The 14,803-nt window shown below is 34.7% G+C and overlaps 1 protein-coding gene across 6 annotated transcripts in view; it reads left to right on the top strand.

Moving 5' to 3' along the window:
* GRIK2 (glutamate ionotropic receptor kainate type subunit 2) overlaps positions 1 to 14,803 on the top strand; it is a 733,451-nt gene that overhangs the window by 261,783 nt on the left and 456,865 nt on the right. For 5 of the 6 annotated variants that reach the window (XR_011388963.1, XM_017345301.3, XM_051855435.2 and 2 more), the window contains exons 3-4: positions 744 to 911; positions 4,347 to 4,604. Coding sequence is in view for 5 of the 6 variants with exons in the window: in XM_017345301.3 (XP_017200790.1) it covers positions 744 to 911; positions 4,347 to 4,604 (426 nt within the window). In the remaining variant the exon portion in view is untranslated. Of the gene's footprint in view, positions 1 to 743; positions 912 to 4,327; positions 4,605 to 14,803 lie in introns of those variants that run through there. The other variant, XM_051855437.2, reaches the window with a different exon arrangement.

The raw sequence follows: 14,803 nt of genomic DNA, 5'->3' as shown, positions 1-14,803 counted from the left end.
TAAAATTTATTTATTTATTTGAAAGGCAGAAATGCAGGAAAAGAGAGAGAAAGAAAGAAAGTGGGGGGGGACTTTTTTATGATTTATGTATTAATTTGAGAGGCATAGTTACAGATAGAGAAAGAGAGAGACAGAGAGAGAAGTCTTTCAGTCTTTCATCCTCTGCTTAACTCCCTCTATGGCCACAGTGGCCAGGGCTGGGCCAAGCCCAAGCCAGGAGCCAGGAACCTCTTCCTGGTCTCTCATGTGGGTACAGGGGCCAAAGCATTTGGGCCATCCTCTGCTGCTTTCCCAGCCATATTAGCAGGGAGCTGGATCAGAAGTGGAGGAGCCAATGCTTAAGACAGTACCCATATGGAATGCTGGCACAGCAGGCGGAGGCCCAGCCCTCTACACCACAGTAGGAGCCCCAGCATTTAATCTTGAAATGAACTCAGTGAGCTAATCTCCTTTATTGTGCTTTTTTTTTTAAGAAATGTGTTTTTCAAGGCCAATATTGTGACTACATAGCAGGTAAAGCCACAGGCTGCAATGCTGGCATCCCATATAGGTGCCCGTTTGTGTCCCTGCTGCTCCACTTCTGATCCAGCTTCCTTCTGATGGCCTGGGAAAAACAACAGAAGATGGCCCAAATGCTTGGGTCTCACAATTGCACAAATGCAAAGGCATACCTAATATAAAATGCTTCTGATGTTTTCTCTATCTGCTAAGAATTGTGTGCTTGTTCTCTTTCATTTTACCAGGTGGTATTTTTGAATATGTGGAATCTGGCCCAATGGGAGCTGAGGAACTTGCATTCAGATTCGCTGTGAACACAATCAACAGAAACAGAACATTGTTGCCCAATACCACCCTAACCTATGACACCCAGAAGATAAACCTCTATGACAGTTTCGAAGCATCTAAGAAAGGTAATTGATATGTATTTAACTTTCTAGAATTCAAATTTCCAAGGTATTCTCAAGAGATTTGTCAATATCAACATGTTGTTAAATTGTTGTTAAGAATCTTGCATACAAAGATTTATTTTCAAAATGCACATAAATTTTACAAACTACAGTAATGTAATCTGTTGAAAAAATATTATGACATAAAATGCAATTAGACCTGTGACATGAACACTTTCCCCCACTGGTAATCCTGTCTTGTTATTGAGCTATTCCTATTTTCAAGAACTGACTAAAATAAAATAATAGATATCAGTGAATTGTTTTCAATTTTTCAATCCATTCTTAACAGTTTTTATTTCATATATGTCAACCCTGCTATATTATTACTGTAGTGTTGAGATAGCTACCTAGAAAATTCTGTGGTTCCAAGTGGATTTATAATGTTAAAACTTAATTGGAAAATTTTGAACAACCATAGTTTATGTGTATTCCATTCTCAGATTTTCTTAACCAGTTTATGTTTCTAATTGTCCTGAAAAATAATTGGTTAATGATATAAAAATTGATTACATGAAGGAATAACCATATTTTATAAACTTCATTTTATTCTGTTGAAAATATTTTTTAGAAAAAAGAATAGGAAAATAATTTTGTGAAAAATGAGTTCAGTATTAATACATGAGGGAGAAAACAGCAGTGTCAGTAGTGAGTATGAAGAGGGTTTCCATAGTTTCACGTAGGTAATCTTTTCTTACATATGTAGGTGATCTTTTGTTTTGTATAATTGACATTCAAAGAATAGGAATTCAAATTCATGATAAACATTTTCTCAAAGAAGTGAAATTACAAAGCATTTGTCCTAAAATATCTTCAGCAATGTTTGCCTTTCTGTAATGCTAATATTGTTTTACCAGCTGTCTTACATTGATGGAAATGCACATAATTATTTATAATTCTAAGTTGATACAGATTTAGTCTAAGGAAGGTTATTAATATTAATGGAAGCTGATAAGGTACAATATTGCTTGAGATGAAAGTACTCTTTTTTCCCCCAGCAGCTAACTAGTGTTTATCAAAGCCATATTCTGCCTGCCCTTTGAATTCAAATCTTTATGAATATAAGCAAGTTTCTAAATTTTGGAGCTATGTCAGGGTCATGAAAGGCTTTCAAAGCTAGAAAAATAAGGTTAAAGGTTACTGCAAAATACTATATTTGTCATCATAATTGCAAAATAAGTCATTAACTGCAAGGCAAATGCATCTGATTAGTGACATAGTTCATGATTGTTTTCATTAGCAAGAAGAAGCTCTACCTTTAATAAAAGCATTTAGACCAAATAATATGGGAGGTAAGTGCAGTATAGAAAAAATATTAATAAATTTCTTAGTGGTGACTTCAAAGGAATAAGATTAAAAATACTAGAATATTCAGACAACAAAAAGGATAGTATTCTGGGAATGCCTGAGCAACATTATGAGATGATAAGTCATCTGGTTTCCGATATATTATAAGGAATTTAAAGGGCTGTTACCCATTAAAAACCCATTGAAAATGCAATTAACCAGTTAACTTTGATCTGGAGCTAGAAAAAGCTCAAGTTAGTCTTTAAGTATTTTTCTTTGAGAGATATTGAAAAAGTGAACGTCCTGCTTGGGATCATGTCTTCTGAAAGTCTTATAATTGAGATTTTATTTCTTATAGCAATATGTAAAAGGCCATTCTGAGGCCAATATAGTTTTGGACTCTCCTGAGCTCAGTAAGTGTTTATATATATATATATATATAATATGATGATTAATTAAAAATAAATTGGACATTTTTATAACTAAATTACTTAAATAAATTTAATTAATTTTTAAAATTGAAAAATAAATTGGACATTTTTCTAATTTTTAAACTTTATCTAAGGTGTGAAAATAGTAGGAAATTAAATGTTAAATTTTGACCTTTTCCCTGACACTCCTATTCTCTCATACATTTACTAGGTATTACTGTTTTGTGCAACCAATGAATACTTTGAAGTATTAGCACTTAGATTACTATTTGAATTATATGCTATTTTTACATGACTCAATTATAGCTAACAATTATAAGTCTTATTTGAAATGCACTTAGGAAAATTCTAAATAACATAAAAATGTTTTTAATTTTTCCTAATTTCTAATTTAGCAGAACTCTAGTGAAGGAAAACCTTTTATTCTCAATGTGTATGAATTAAAATCCCACATTAGTTATAAAATTTAGACTCCAGTCTCTACTGATTCAAAATTCCAATCACCATCTAACATAAAGAATCTGTATATTCAAAATCAATTTATTTACATCAAATTGAATTTTGAAATAAACTAAAATTTACTTAATTACTAAACAACTCTATGCTTAGGAATTCATTCATTGCGTTGTATTTTAGGCAGAAAACTAAGGAAAAACACCAGATAATTATATATATATATATATATATATATATATCCATTTTGGGGATATTAAGTCAGAATACCACACTATGCCTAAATCTCAACAACAGTCCTACTCAGCCCTTAGGAAATATTTGCTGTGATGTACAAATCATGGGCTGTTGGGGGAAAGACTACTTTTAGAAATTTCATACTTTAACATTTTTTTAAAATGTTAAATTCTATCAAAATTCATGAAACACTTCTAGTCCTTTAACCTAAATCTCCCTTTGCCAGACAAATAAAACAAACATAAGGTTATTCCACAGGCCAGGTCTTCAGATAGTTAATTTTTCATGTTTCGAATAGTTATTCACTTTTTAGGCCCAAACTTCATTATTTGCTTCAATGCAACTCATGGAATTTCAAGTTTGGACAGTCTATTTATTAATCTGTGCAACCTATAGTGTGGTATACCTCTCTGAATTACTACATGTATTGTTGGTGTGTTCTTCTTAATATTACTCCATATGGAAATAACCTAAGTGTCACAGCAGGTTTTCCATGGTGGTTGTGTGCGTGACTCACCTCTATCATTAGATATTTGTAAATATCTTATTGTGTGTAGCCATAACTAGCTGCATGGGGAAGGTGGAGCAAATGGCTTCTCATTAACAATTTGAATGAATAAAGGATGACCACTGAATTTTAAAACAACACTATTATTCCATCCTTGTAATAAAACCTGTTTTTCCAAAAATGAATACTTTCCTCTCAAAAATATTACTCCCCTCTTTCTACCCCTTTGTTTCTCCCTTGATGTTATTTACAGAATTACTTGAACATTAAGCTGCATGCATCTGTGTGAACCAATTCCCTTGTAATAAATAGAAAATAGTCAGGGTCAGGGAAAATGCAAAGTTGATGAAATTCAAATGTTCTATTAAAGAAAAACAAATATTTCTTCTGGATGCTGCCTTTGGGTTTGCAATAATAATGTGGTATCTTTGGCACACTGGCATGTCTCCTCTCATTATTGACAGACTTCTATCTCCTCTTCAGCCTGTGATCAGCTGTCTCTTGGGGTGGCTGCCATCTTCGGCCCTTCACACAGCTCTTCAGCAAACGCAGTGCAGTCCATCTGCAATGCTCTGGGGGTTCCCCACATACAGACCCGCTGGAAGCACCAGGTGTCAGACAACAAAGATTCCTTCTATGTCAGTCTCTACCCAGACTTCTCTTCACTCAGCCGTGCCATTTTAGACTTGGTGCAGTTTTTCAAGTGGAAAACCGTCACTGTTGTATATGATGACAGCACTGGTAAGAAAAATCAGTAGCTTTTTTGGGCTATATCTAAAATATAGAAAATTATCTGAAGCACATTCCAGATTTTTACTGTATTCTTGTTTGATTTGTTTTGAAGTTAAGTTAATGCATGGAAAGCTGTTTAGAATCAAACAGTAACTGTAATTTTGCTCATCCAAATTAAAACAGTTAGATAATATACTCTGTCTCTGTATTTGTAAAATAAGTATTTTTCCTATGAATTATTAGCTTCTTTGAACTATAGAGATAGTATGAAATATAACATCAAAATATTTATTCAAATAATTTTTCTTTTGTGTTCAGGATAGTTTCCCAAAGCAAAATTTAGTAATTGACCACCAGTGAAACTTTTCAAGAAACTCAGAATTTCCCTTAACATTTTATCTAGCTGTGTAGGTACAAAGAACACATATGAAAAATACTAAACTGTATACATGTGAGGTGCATCGAAGTAACATTGTTTGTCGAATATAGAACAACACAATACCCATAAGATTTAAGTTTTGGAGTAGTTTTGCTGTAGATACCAGTTAGGTGCTTAGAAAATAGAACATTGTTGTATTAAAAGAATATTTCAATGAATTTTGTTGTGCTTTCTTATTTTAATTAGTTATTGCTTTATATATATAATTATCTTGAGTTGCCAATTAAAAAAGGAAGTCTCAGGGAAATATAAGAAATTAAACAGTAAAAATAAAGTTCTAGTTTCTGTTGGCAGCTGTATTGGTAAAACAAACTGCATCCTGTTTTACTTGCTATAGAGTGTTAATTGAGTTCACTTCAAGATGCTTATCAACAATCTAATTAGTGCTTTTCAAATTAGAATGCAAAAGCATTTTACTTTAGGACTTTTCCCTATACTGTCATATTTACATTGACATGGAAATTAACTTGAATTTAAATTCTATTAAAGTATACTAGGAGCATACTCTGCTCAAGCAGGCAGTACAGTAGGCCCTCCACACCCCTAAGCACTATGTTCTCTGATTCAGCCAACACAGAAGAAAACTCTCAGAAAAGAAAAATGTTGTCTATATTAAGAATGTACAGAGTTTTCCTTGTCATTATTCCTAAACCATGCAGCATAGCAAGTATTTACCTAGGATTTACATTATGCTAAGTATTGTAAGTCATATAGTGATGATTTAAAATAGATCAGAGGATGTACATAGCTTGTATGTACATATGACACTGTTTTATACATGAGACTTTAGCATCCTCAGATTTTATATCTGTAGAGGATGCTAGAACCAATCCCTAAAAGGTAATAAGGCATAACTGGATTAAAACTCTGTGCAGATCTGTTGTCAGCAAACTGATGATCTGAAAATTGACAAGAACTTTTTCAGAAGAACAGGGTAGATGGAGTTATATTGTCATTGGAATAAGAGTGAATCTAAGGGTAAATTTATAGAGTAATTTTGTTTTTCTTATTTAAAAATTGTGAAATATTTATAAATAATTATAACTGAGAAATTATCAATGAAAGTCCTTAAAAATAATCTGAATACCATTGATGTGTCATTTGGCTCTTACTAGATCTATTAAAGGTGTTGTAGTATGTTTTATTAATACAACATTATGAGTCGATTTTGAAGGTAGGTTTTATGTGAATGATTTCTCTGGACTTGTGTAATATAATTACTCACAGCATCCTCATTACAAATTGGTCCACTTGTGTGTATTGATGTTCATATATAGAAATAGGATACACGTGTATTGTGAATCAATAGGTTGTTTGCTTCTCCATTCTCTTTTGATGTAACTCAGGTGAATGCTGCCCTAATATATATCCTCACATATGCATGCATACAAACATAAAATATGTACATGTATATGTAAATATACATATTATAGCACATGGATATCTTGTATTCATTTCTTATCTTAAAACTTCTCATTGGAAGAATATTGAACAGTTTTTGTGGATATATGATCTTTCTTCAGTATGCTGTTTTCATGTGAATGTATGTGTGTCCCTTTTTTTTTCCTATCGCCATTCTTGAGTGATCAAATGAAATGATAATGGAATTTATGGTCCATTCATGACACAGTTGTAAAGTAAACATTCATATGTTATGTAGCTTATCCCTTCTTTACCTTATGTAACTTAACACTTCTTTACCTTGTATTCTAAATATAAAAAGTGTTGAAAATTTAGATACATATGTAGTCAGTTAATTATATTTATATACTTCTAATGGAGTCTGAAGTCATACAGAATTTATTAAAATAGTTTAGATTACTATTTTAGAACATATTTTTGTTACATTTTAAGGTGTATTAATATATAGAAACATATTTCATGAATTTCATAGACATAATTGCAAGAAGGCAATAATACTTTCCTACTTCCATCCCTCCTTCCTTCCTTCATCTTTTCTTTACTTTTTACTTTTAACTTTTTTATGATAATATACTTACTTTTTTTTAAGATTTATTTTATTTACTTGAAAGACAGAGTTGCAGAGAGAGGTAGAGACAGAGAGAGAGGTCTTCTATCCGCTGATTCACACCCCAGATGGCCGCAATGGCTGGAGCTGCGCCGATCTAAAGTCAGGAGCCAGGAGCTTCTTCTAGGTCTCCCATGTGGGTGCAGGGGCCCAAGGACTTGGGCCATCTTCTACCACTATCCCTGGCCATAGCAGAGAGCTGAATCGGAAGAGGAGCAGCCGGGACTAGAACCAGCGCCCTTATGGGATGCTAGCACTTCAGGACAGGGCTGATAACACACTTTCAATTTACTTTATGATCACAAGTTCCAGTGTTCCTTTAAACAAAGAGCTCTACAAGTAAAAGATAGATAGATCTCTGTTATGCAGGTTATAGACAACATTCAAATCACAAGATGTCATTTTTGCTCAATATAAGTTATGCTGTTTGTTTTTTGTTTTTTGTACTGTATATATTAGCTACAACCAATCAGAGAAAACCTTTGATATTTCTCTTTTGCATCTGGCTTATTTCATTGCACATAATGGTCTCTTGTTGCATCCATTTTGTTGCAAAACAGGATTTCATTATTTGTTATGGCTAAGGAGTATTCCATTGTGTATATATACCACATTCTCTTTATCCACTCATTGGTTGGTGGATATTTGGGTTGATTCAATATTGTAGCTATTATGAATTTAGCTGCTATTAACATGGGGGTACAGAAAGAGTTACATTCATATGCTGATTTCACCCCAGGGTATATTCCTAGGAGTGGCATGGCTGGATTTTATCATGGATCTATTTTAGATTTCTGAGGAATGTCCAGATTGTTATCCACAGAGGTTGTTCTAGCCTACATTCCCACCAACAGGGTATCAGGGTACCTTTTTCTCCACATCCTTGTGAGCAGTTCTTACTTTCTAAGTTTTGGATGATAGCCATTGTAACCGGGGTTATATGAAACCTCATTGTGGTTTTTATTTGCATTTCCCTGATGGCTAGTGATCCTGAGCATTTTTCATAAGCTTTTCCACTTTTGTTGCTTTGAAGATGACGTAGATTGTTTAAGGTTTCAAAAGTCTTCGATAAAACATAAACACTAACAGAGTCATCACAGTATCATTCATATAGTAAATATGCCTTAAAATCTTCTGAGAAAAAACTGTCTATTGATGTTCCATTGTATGCAACATTTAACTCAACAAATATTGTTCAAGCACCTGTTACATGCCTATGACAGTTATGGGCATTATTCTATGTTATAAAGGAAACCAAGTCCCAGTTCTTGCTGAGCTTCTAATCCTTAGGACATGTGATTATTCATGTTTTTAGTATTATTTGTAGTAAGTTAATTGCCGCTTGTCTTTTAATTTAAAGTGCTTTTCAGAGTGAGAACTTCGGTGTCTTTGGTTATTTTATATGCTCTTTCTGATTCTAAGATAGGAATAAGAATCTTTGAAATGTATTGTAAATGTATAAAAGAGGACATTTTGTCTTTTTGTTTGTGTTTAAAATTCTCAAAGTGAAATTTTAATGAAAGTGTTTACTGAAGAGAATTTGTAAACTTCCTAAGCAAGCACTTGATGATGCAGGTGGAAAATTGGTTATTGCTTGGCCTGTGGACTGAAATGGGAGCCCCACTGCCATCCCAAACAAGATAAGCATTATCAACTAGTTATGGACTTATGTATCTGCTGTTTAACACAGGATACACATGTGCCATTTCATTTACATATTTCCTTTTTCTTTTCCAGATTTATTTATTATGTATGCTATTCCTCCCATTTATATTCATTTCTGTTTTGTTGTGTTGTCCAGTTTGATACATGATAATTATGCTTTCAGCCAGTTTTTGTTCCTACCCCCAAAACAGATGGGATGATAGATGAAATATAGTGCTGGAGTAGGAGAAATTCTTAAAATGATGTTAACAGGAGCTATTTATTTTTTATGATAATTAGCATTTGTTGTTTCCGTGGATGAATGCTTTTAAACACCATCAAAGTCTGTTATAGTTCTGAATGATGTCCAAAAGTGATGGAAAAGAATTGGCTTCAGGAACAAAGCTGTGTTTCTGTCAGTCATTTTGGAACATATGATTCATTTTAAATATAAACTAAAAATAAGTTGGATAACTGTCAGCTTGTAAGCAATTCCAGGATAAGTTGTGAATATCTGCTTTAATATCCCTGTGTTTCATCTTTGTTTATAGAGCAGCAGTCTATTAACAAAGGACTTTGGACTGGTAAACAGAAGCCTGGAATTCTACTCCCATTTTTGCCAATAAATTGCTGGTAGAACTTCAGAAAATAGAAAGGAATGGAAATAACTATAAAAATGAGCTACCAGTGCACTAAGCATTGTGGTGGTTGCCATCACATAAATTATTTCTATTAATCTTTAAAATAATTCTGAATCCCAAAGGAAATAGTTTATCAGCTTGTAATGTCTCTTGACTATCAGTAGCCTAACTCAGAAAGATGCAGACCTTAGATTCCTTCTTTCCTTCAGCTCCACAATCAAGCTCTTAGTGTTGGCAGATATAACTTTTATAATCTCTCATTCATTTCTGTTCATTTATTCTATTTTCTACTACTTCTTAAATAAAAATAAATATCATCTCTCACCTGCATGATTACTAACCACCTCCTATTTCATGATTACTAACCATCTCTCAATTCTTCACCCCTCTGATCTAGTCTTCATAGTGCAGTTAATTTAGAACAATTCAATTCCCAGTTAATAGCTTTCCGATGCTCTAAGAAAAAAGGCAAAACTTTTTAAGAAGGCTTATAAGGCCTGATACAATCTAGTCCTTATATTTCTCCAGTAATATCTCAGGCCAAATATACCACTTATTTCTTTCAAATTCAGCCATTAATCTTTTTGCAGTTGCTAAAAATACTGTTCTATTCACCTGGAAAGCTCTCAGTTTGGCTCCACCCTTACTAGTCTCTAGGTGTACACTTGCACATGTTTGCATTTGTGCATACAGGTATACATTGGAGAAATTATACTATATGTTCCAGACCATAGCAATAATATGAATATCTAAACAAAGTGAATCATACAAAATTTTTGGTTTCCCAGTGCATATAAAAGTTATCATTGCACTATACTATAGTCTTAAGTGTGTAGCAACATATGTCTGTAAAAAAAGCAATGTACATTGCAAAAAAGCAATGTAATTGAGCCTTTGATGAGTTTTAATCTTTTTGCTGGTGGACAGACTTGACTCCATACTGAAGGGTGCTAACTAATCAGAGTAGTGATTACTGAAGGTCGGGTGGCATTGAAAACATTTTAAGACAATGGTGAAATTTGCCCCATTGATCAATCTTTCTTTCATGGAAGATTTCTCAGTAGAATATCATGCTATTTGATAACATTTCACCCACATAAGAAACTCTTTCAAAATTGAAGTCAGTTCTTTCCAACCCTTCTTTACTTTTATGAACTAAGTTCTGTAGAATTATGAAAAATCCTTGGTTGTCAATTTAACAATGTCCACAGCGCCTTCACCGTGACTAGATTAATCTCTGGAAATTATATTCTTCGCTAATCCTTAAGTAGCAACTCCACATCTGTTAAAGTTTTATCATGATAATGTATACATCCAATCATATCTTCAGGTTCCAAACTTACAATTATAGATTTCTTACCATTTCCACCACAACTGAGGTCAATTTCTCCACTGAAGTCTTGAACACTTAAAAGTCATCCATGAGAACTGGAATCAACTTCTTTCAAACCCTGTTTAAAGTTGCTATTTTGACCTCTTTTCATGAATCATGAAATGTTCTTAATAGCATTTCGAGTGGTGATCCTTTCAAGAAGGTTTCTAACTTACTTTCCCAATTATCCTGCAGAAGAATCACTATCTGTAGCAGCTATAACCTTGCAAATTATAGTAAGGTTTGAAAGTCAAAATTACCTCTTGATCCACAGGCTGCAGAAGGGACATTGTGTTATCAGATGTGAAAACGTTACTCTGGTGCACCATCAGAGTTGGTATCTCTTGGGTAACTAGGAGCTCTTGGGTAGCTAGGTTCTTTGTCAATGAGCAGTAATACCCATTTTTAAAGAATCTTTGTAAATAATAGGTATCAACAGTGGGCTTGTTCAGTAAACCATCTTGTAAACAGATGTGTCATTGCCCAGGCTTTGTTGTTCCATTTGCAGAGTGCAGGAAGAGTAGATTTAATTTAATTTTGAAATGCCCTAGGATTTTTGGAATATAGATGAGCATTGGTAATAGCCCCTAACAAGAGTAGGCAGCCTGTTCTTTGATGCTTTGAATAAAACATTGATTTCTCCTCTGTAGACTGAAAAGTACTAGGTTGCATCTTTTTCCAACCCAAGGCTGTTCATCTACATTGAAAATGTGTGGTTCAGTGTAGCCACATTCATCAATTTGTTTCACTAGATTTTTCTGGATAACTTACTGGAGCTTCTACAATACCACATGCTGCTTCACCTTGCATTTTTGTGTTAAGGAGGTGGCTTTTTTTTTTTTTTATTTGACAGTTAGAGTTAGACAGTGAGAGAAAGAGACAGAGAGAGAGGTCTTCCTTCCATTGGTTCACTCCCCAAATGGCCGCCACGGCCGGTGCTGCGCTGATACGAAGCCAGGAGCCAGGTGCTTCTTCCTGGTCTCCCACGCAGGTGCAGAGGCCCAAGCACCTGGGCCACCCTCCACTGCCCTCCCGGGCCACAGCAGAGAGCTAGACTGGAAGAGGAGCAACTGGGACTAGAACCTGGTGCCCATATGGGATGCCAGCACCGCAGGCGGAGGATTAACCAAATGAGCCACTGCACCGGCCCCAAGGAGGTGGCTTCTTAAAGTTCATTAACCAATTTCTAATAGCTTCAGACTTTTTCTTTTTTTTAAGATTTAGTTATTTATTTTAAAGGCAGAGCTACAGAGAGGCAGAGGCAGAGAGAGAGAAGTCTTCCATCGCTGGTTCACTCCTCAGATGGCCACAATGGCCGAAGCTGCGATGATCTGAGGCCAGGAGCTACAAGTTTCTTCTGAGTCTCCCATGTGGGTGTAGGGGTCCAAGGACTTGGGCCATCTTCTACTGCTTTCCCAGGCCATAGCAGAGAGCTGGATCGGAAGTGGAGCAGCCAGGACTCGAACTGGCGTCCATATGGGATGCCAGCACTGCAGGTGGTGGCTTTACCTGCTACGCCACAGCGCTGGTCCCACTTCAGACTTTTGTTCTGCAGCTTCTTCATCTCTCTCACTCTTCATAAAATTGAAGAAAATCAGGCCCTTGTTCTGGATTAGGTTTTAGTTTTATGATATGTTGATCCTGATTTGATTTTCTATCCAGACCACTAAAACTTTCTCTATGTAAATGATAAGATTGTTTCACTTTCCTGTCATTCATATGACTTGAGTAGCTCTTTATTTTTCCTTTAAAACTCTTCCTGTGCAGCTACAACTCTACTGTTTGGTACAGGAAACTCTGCTTTTGGTCTTTCTGGGCTTTCAACATGTTTTCTTCATTAAACCAAATCATTTCCAGCTTTTGACTTTAAAAAACAAAACAAAACAAAACAAAACAAAAACAAACAAACAAAAAAAAAACAAAAACAAAAAAAACTCCGAAAGTCGGAGTTACACAGAGAGAGGAGAGGCAGAGAAAGAGAGTTCTTCCATCTGATGGTCTTGAACGGGTGCCCATATGGGATGCCGGGGCTTCAGGCAAGGGCATTAACCCACTGCGCCACAGTGCTGGCCCCAGCTTTTGGCTTAAAGTGAAGGCTCTTCCCTTCACTTGAACATGTAGAGGCCATTGTATGGTAATTAACTGTTAAAAATTTTAATAATATTTTGCCTCAGGGAATAGAATAGAGAGGCTGAGGACAGGAAGAGAGACAGGGGAACAAATGATTGGTGGTCCAGTGAGAACACACAAAATTTATTAATTAAGTTTGTTGTCTTACATGGGCCTGGTTTGTGGTGCCCCCAAACAATTAGAATAAGATCATCAAAGATCACTGGTCAGAGAGCACCATAACAGTTTCAATAATAATAATGAAAAGTTAGAAACATGAGGATTACCAAAATATGATGCAGAATCATTAATTGAGCACAAATTGTTGGGAAACTGTCACCAATAGATTTATTCAATCCAGGGTTGCCACAGACCTTCAATTTGTGAAATAAAAACACAGTGTCTGTGAAGTACAATGAAGAAAGCACAATACAACCAGAAACAACAGTATACACTATTACATATAACCTGAATTGGATGTTGCATTGTAAAACATCTTTGAGTTCTGTTCCCAACCCTGGAATAGGTCTCTCTCAACACATCCCCATAACACTGTGGTAAATCCCATAACCCTACCCCTAAAATGTTCATCATACAGTGAATGATTTTTCAGGGTTCTGTCTTCCACTGGATCAACTACAAAATGGAGGGATATGGATTCCATGTCCGTTCAGTAAAATTAAGTATTCTACACAAGGTCAAATGTGGTTAGGTAGCTCTTAAGAACTTGCCATTGAATCAATAGTTGCGGCTATCTAGGGAGTGAACCAGTGGATGGAAGATCTCTCTCCTCTGTCTCTTCGCCTCTCTCTCTACCTTTCAAATAAATAAAAAAAAATGTATAAAAAGAAAACCCAACGTCTTTACTTTCTCTAGTGTTCATATATTGTGTTCTAGATGTATCTATTTGTGTTTTTGGAGTTAGTTTAATAAAACAGAAACTCAATTGGTAAAAACTATTCTTTTTTTTTTTTTTTGTCTTGGACCTATGTTTAAATAGGATAAAATTAAATTAAATTAAATAATTCAGGGCCAGTGCCATGGCTCACTTGGTTAATCCTTCGTCTGTGGAGCCAGCTTCCCATGTGGGCACTGGGTTCCAGTCCTAGTTGCTCCTCTTTCAGTCTAGCTCTCTGCTGTGGCCCGGGAAGGCAGTGGAAAATGGCCCAAGTGCTTGGGCCCCTACACCCATATGGGAGACCTGGAAGAAGCACCTGGCTCCTGGCTTCAGATAGCTCTGGCTGTAGCAGCCATTTTGGGGGTGAACCAATGGAAGGAAGATCTTTCTGTCTCTCTCTCTCACTGTCTAATTCTATTTGTCAAATAAATTTTAAAAAATTAAATTAAATAATTCAATAAAACAATTTAATATTATATATACTCCTACAAGATTCATTTTTGAGTAACACAACATTTTGTATTGTAAAACATAGAACTAAATAATTTCAATTTTATCTCAGGAAGTGGGGTAATTTCAATCTAACATGATTATATGTTGTACATTCTAACTACACAAAGCTTCAAATACTGTGTTTTCTATTTTCAAGTATAAATACAGTTAGCAATTATGAGTTAAACCTAATTATTTGGATATAGTTGATTACATATCTTGGGGTATTAATGTTGCTACAAATATGATTATGCTAGAACTTTGTATCTTTGCTCCTATTTAAGCAAACATAAACATGATTTGGAATATTTGTGGGATTCTAATTATAAGATTGTGAATATTTTAAAATTATTCATAAAAATATTTAAAATTAGACACTAATATTAAGACAAATATAAAATTTCAAGTCCAGAACAATCATAGAAATTTACATTTATGCAGAAAGTAAAATAAATATATACCTAGGGCTAAAGAAAGTAGGTCTTGGTACCACACTATTTATCTTTTTCGGAAAAGAATAAAAGCCATGAATGATAGTAAATTCCTTGATGATAATCAGAATCTGCCAGCTTTCCTAAATTTTA

The sequence above is a fragment of the Oryctolagus cuniculus genome, chromosome 5 (assembly GCF_964237555.1).
Source record: "Oryctolagus cuniculus chromosome 5, mOryCun1.1, whole genome shotgun sequence".
Lineage (NCBI taxonomy): Eukaryota > Metazoa > Chordata > Mammalia > Lagomorpha > Leporidae > Oryctolagus > Oryctolagus cuniculus.
This window is presented reverse-complemented; position numbering and strand designations above follow the sequence as displayed.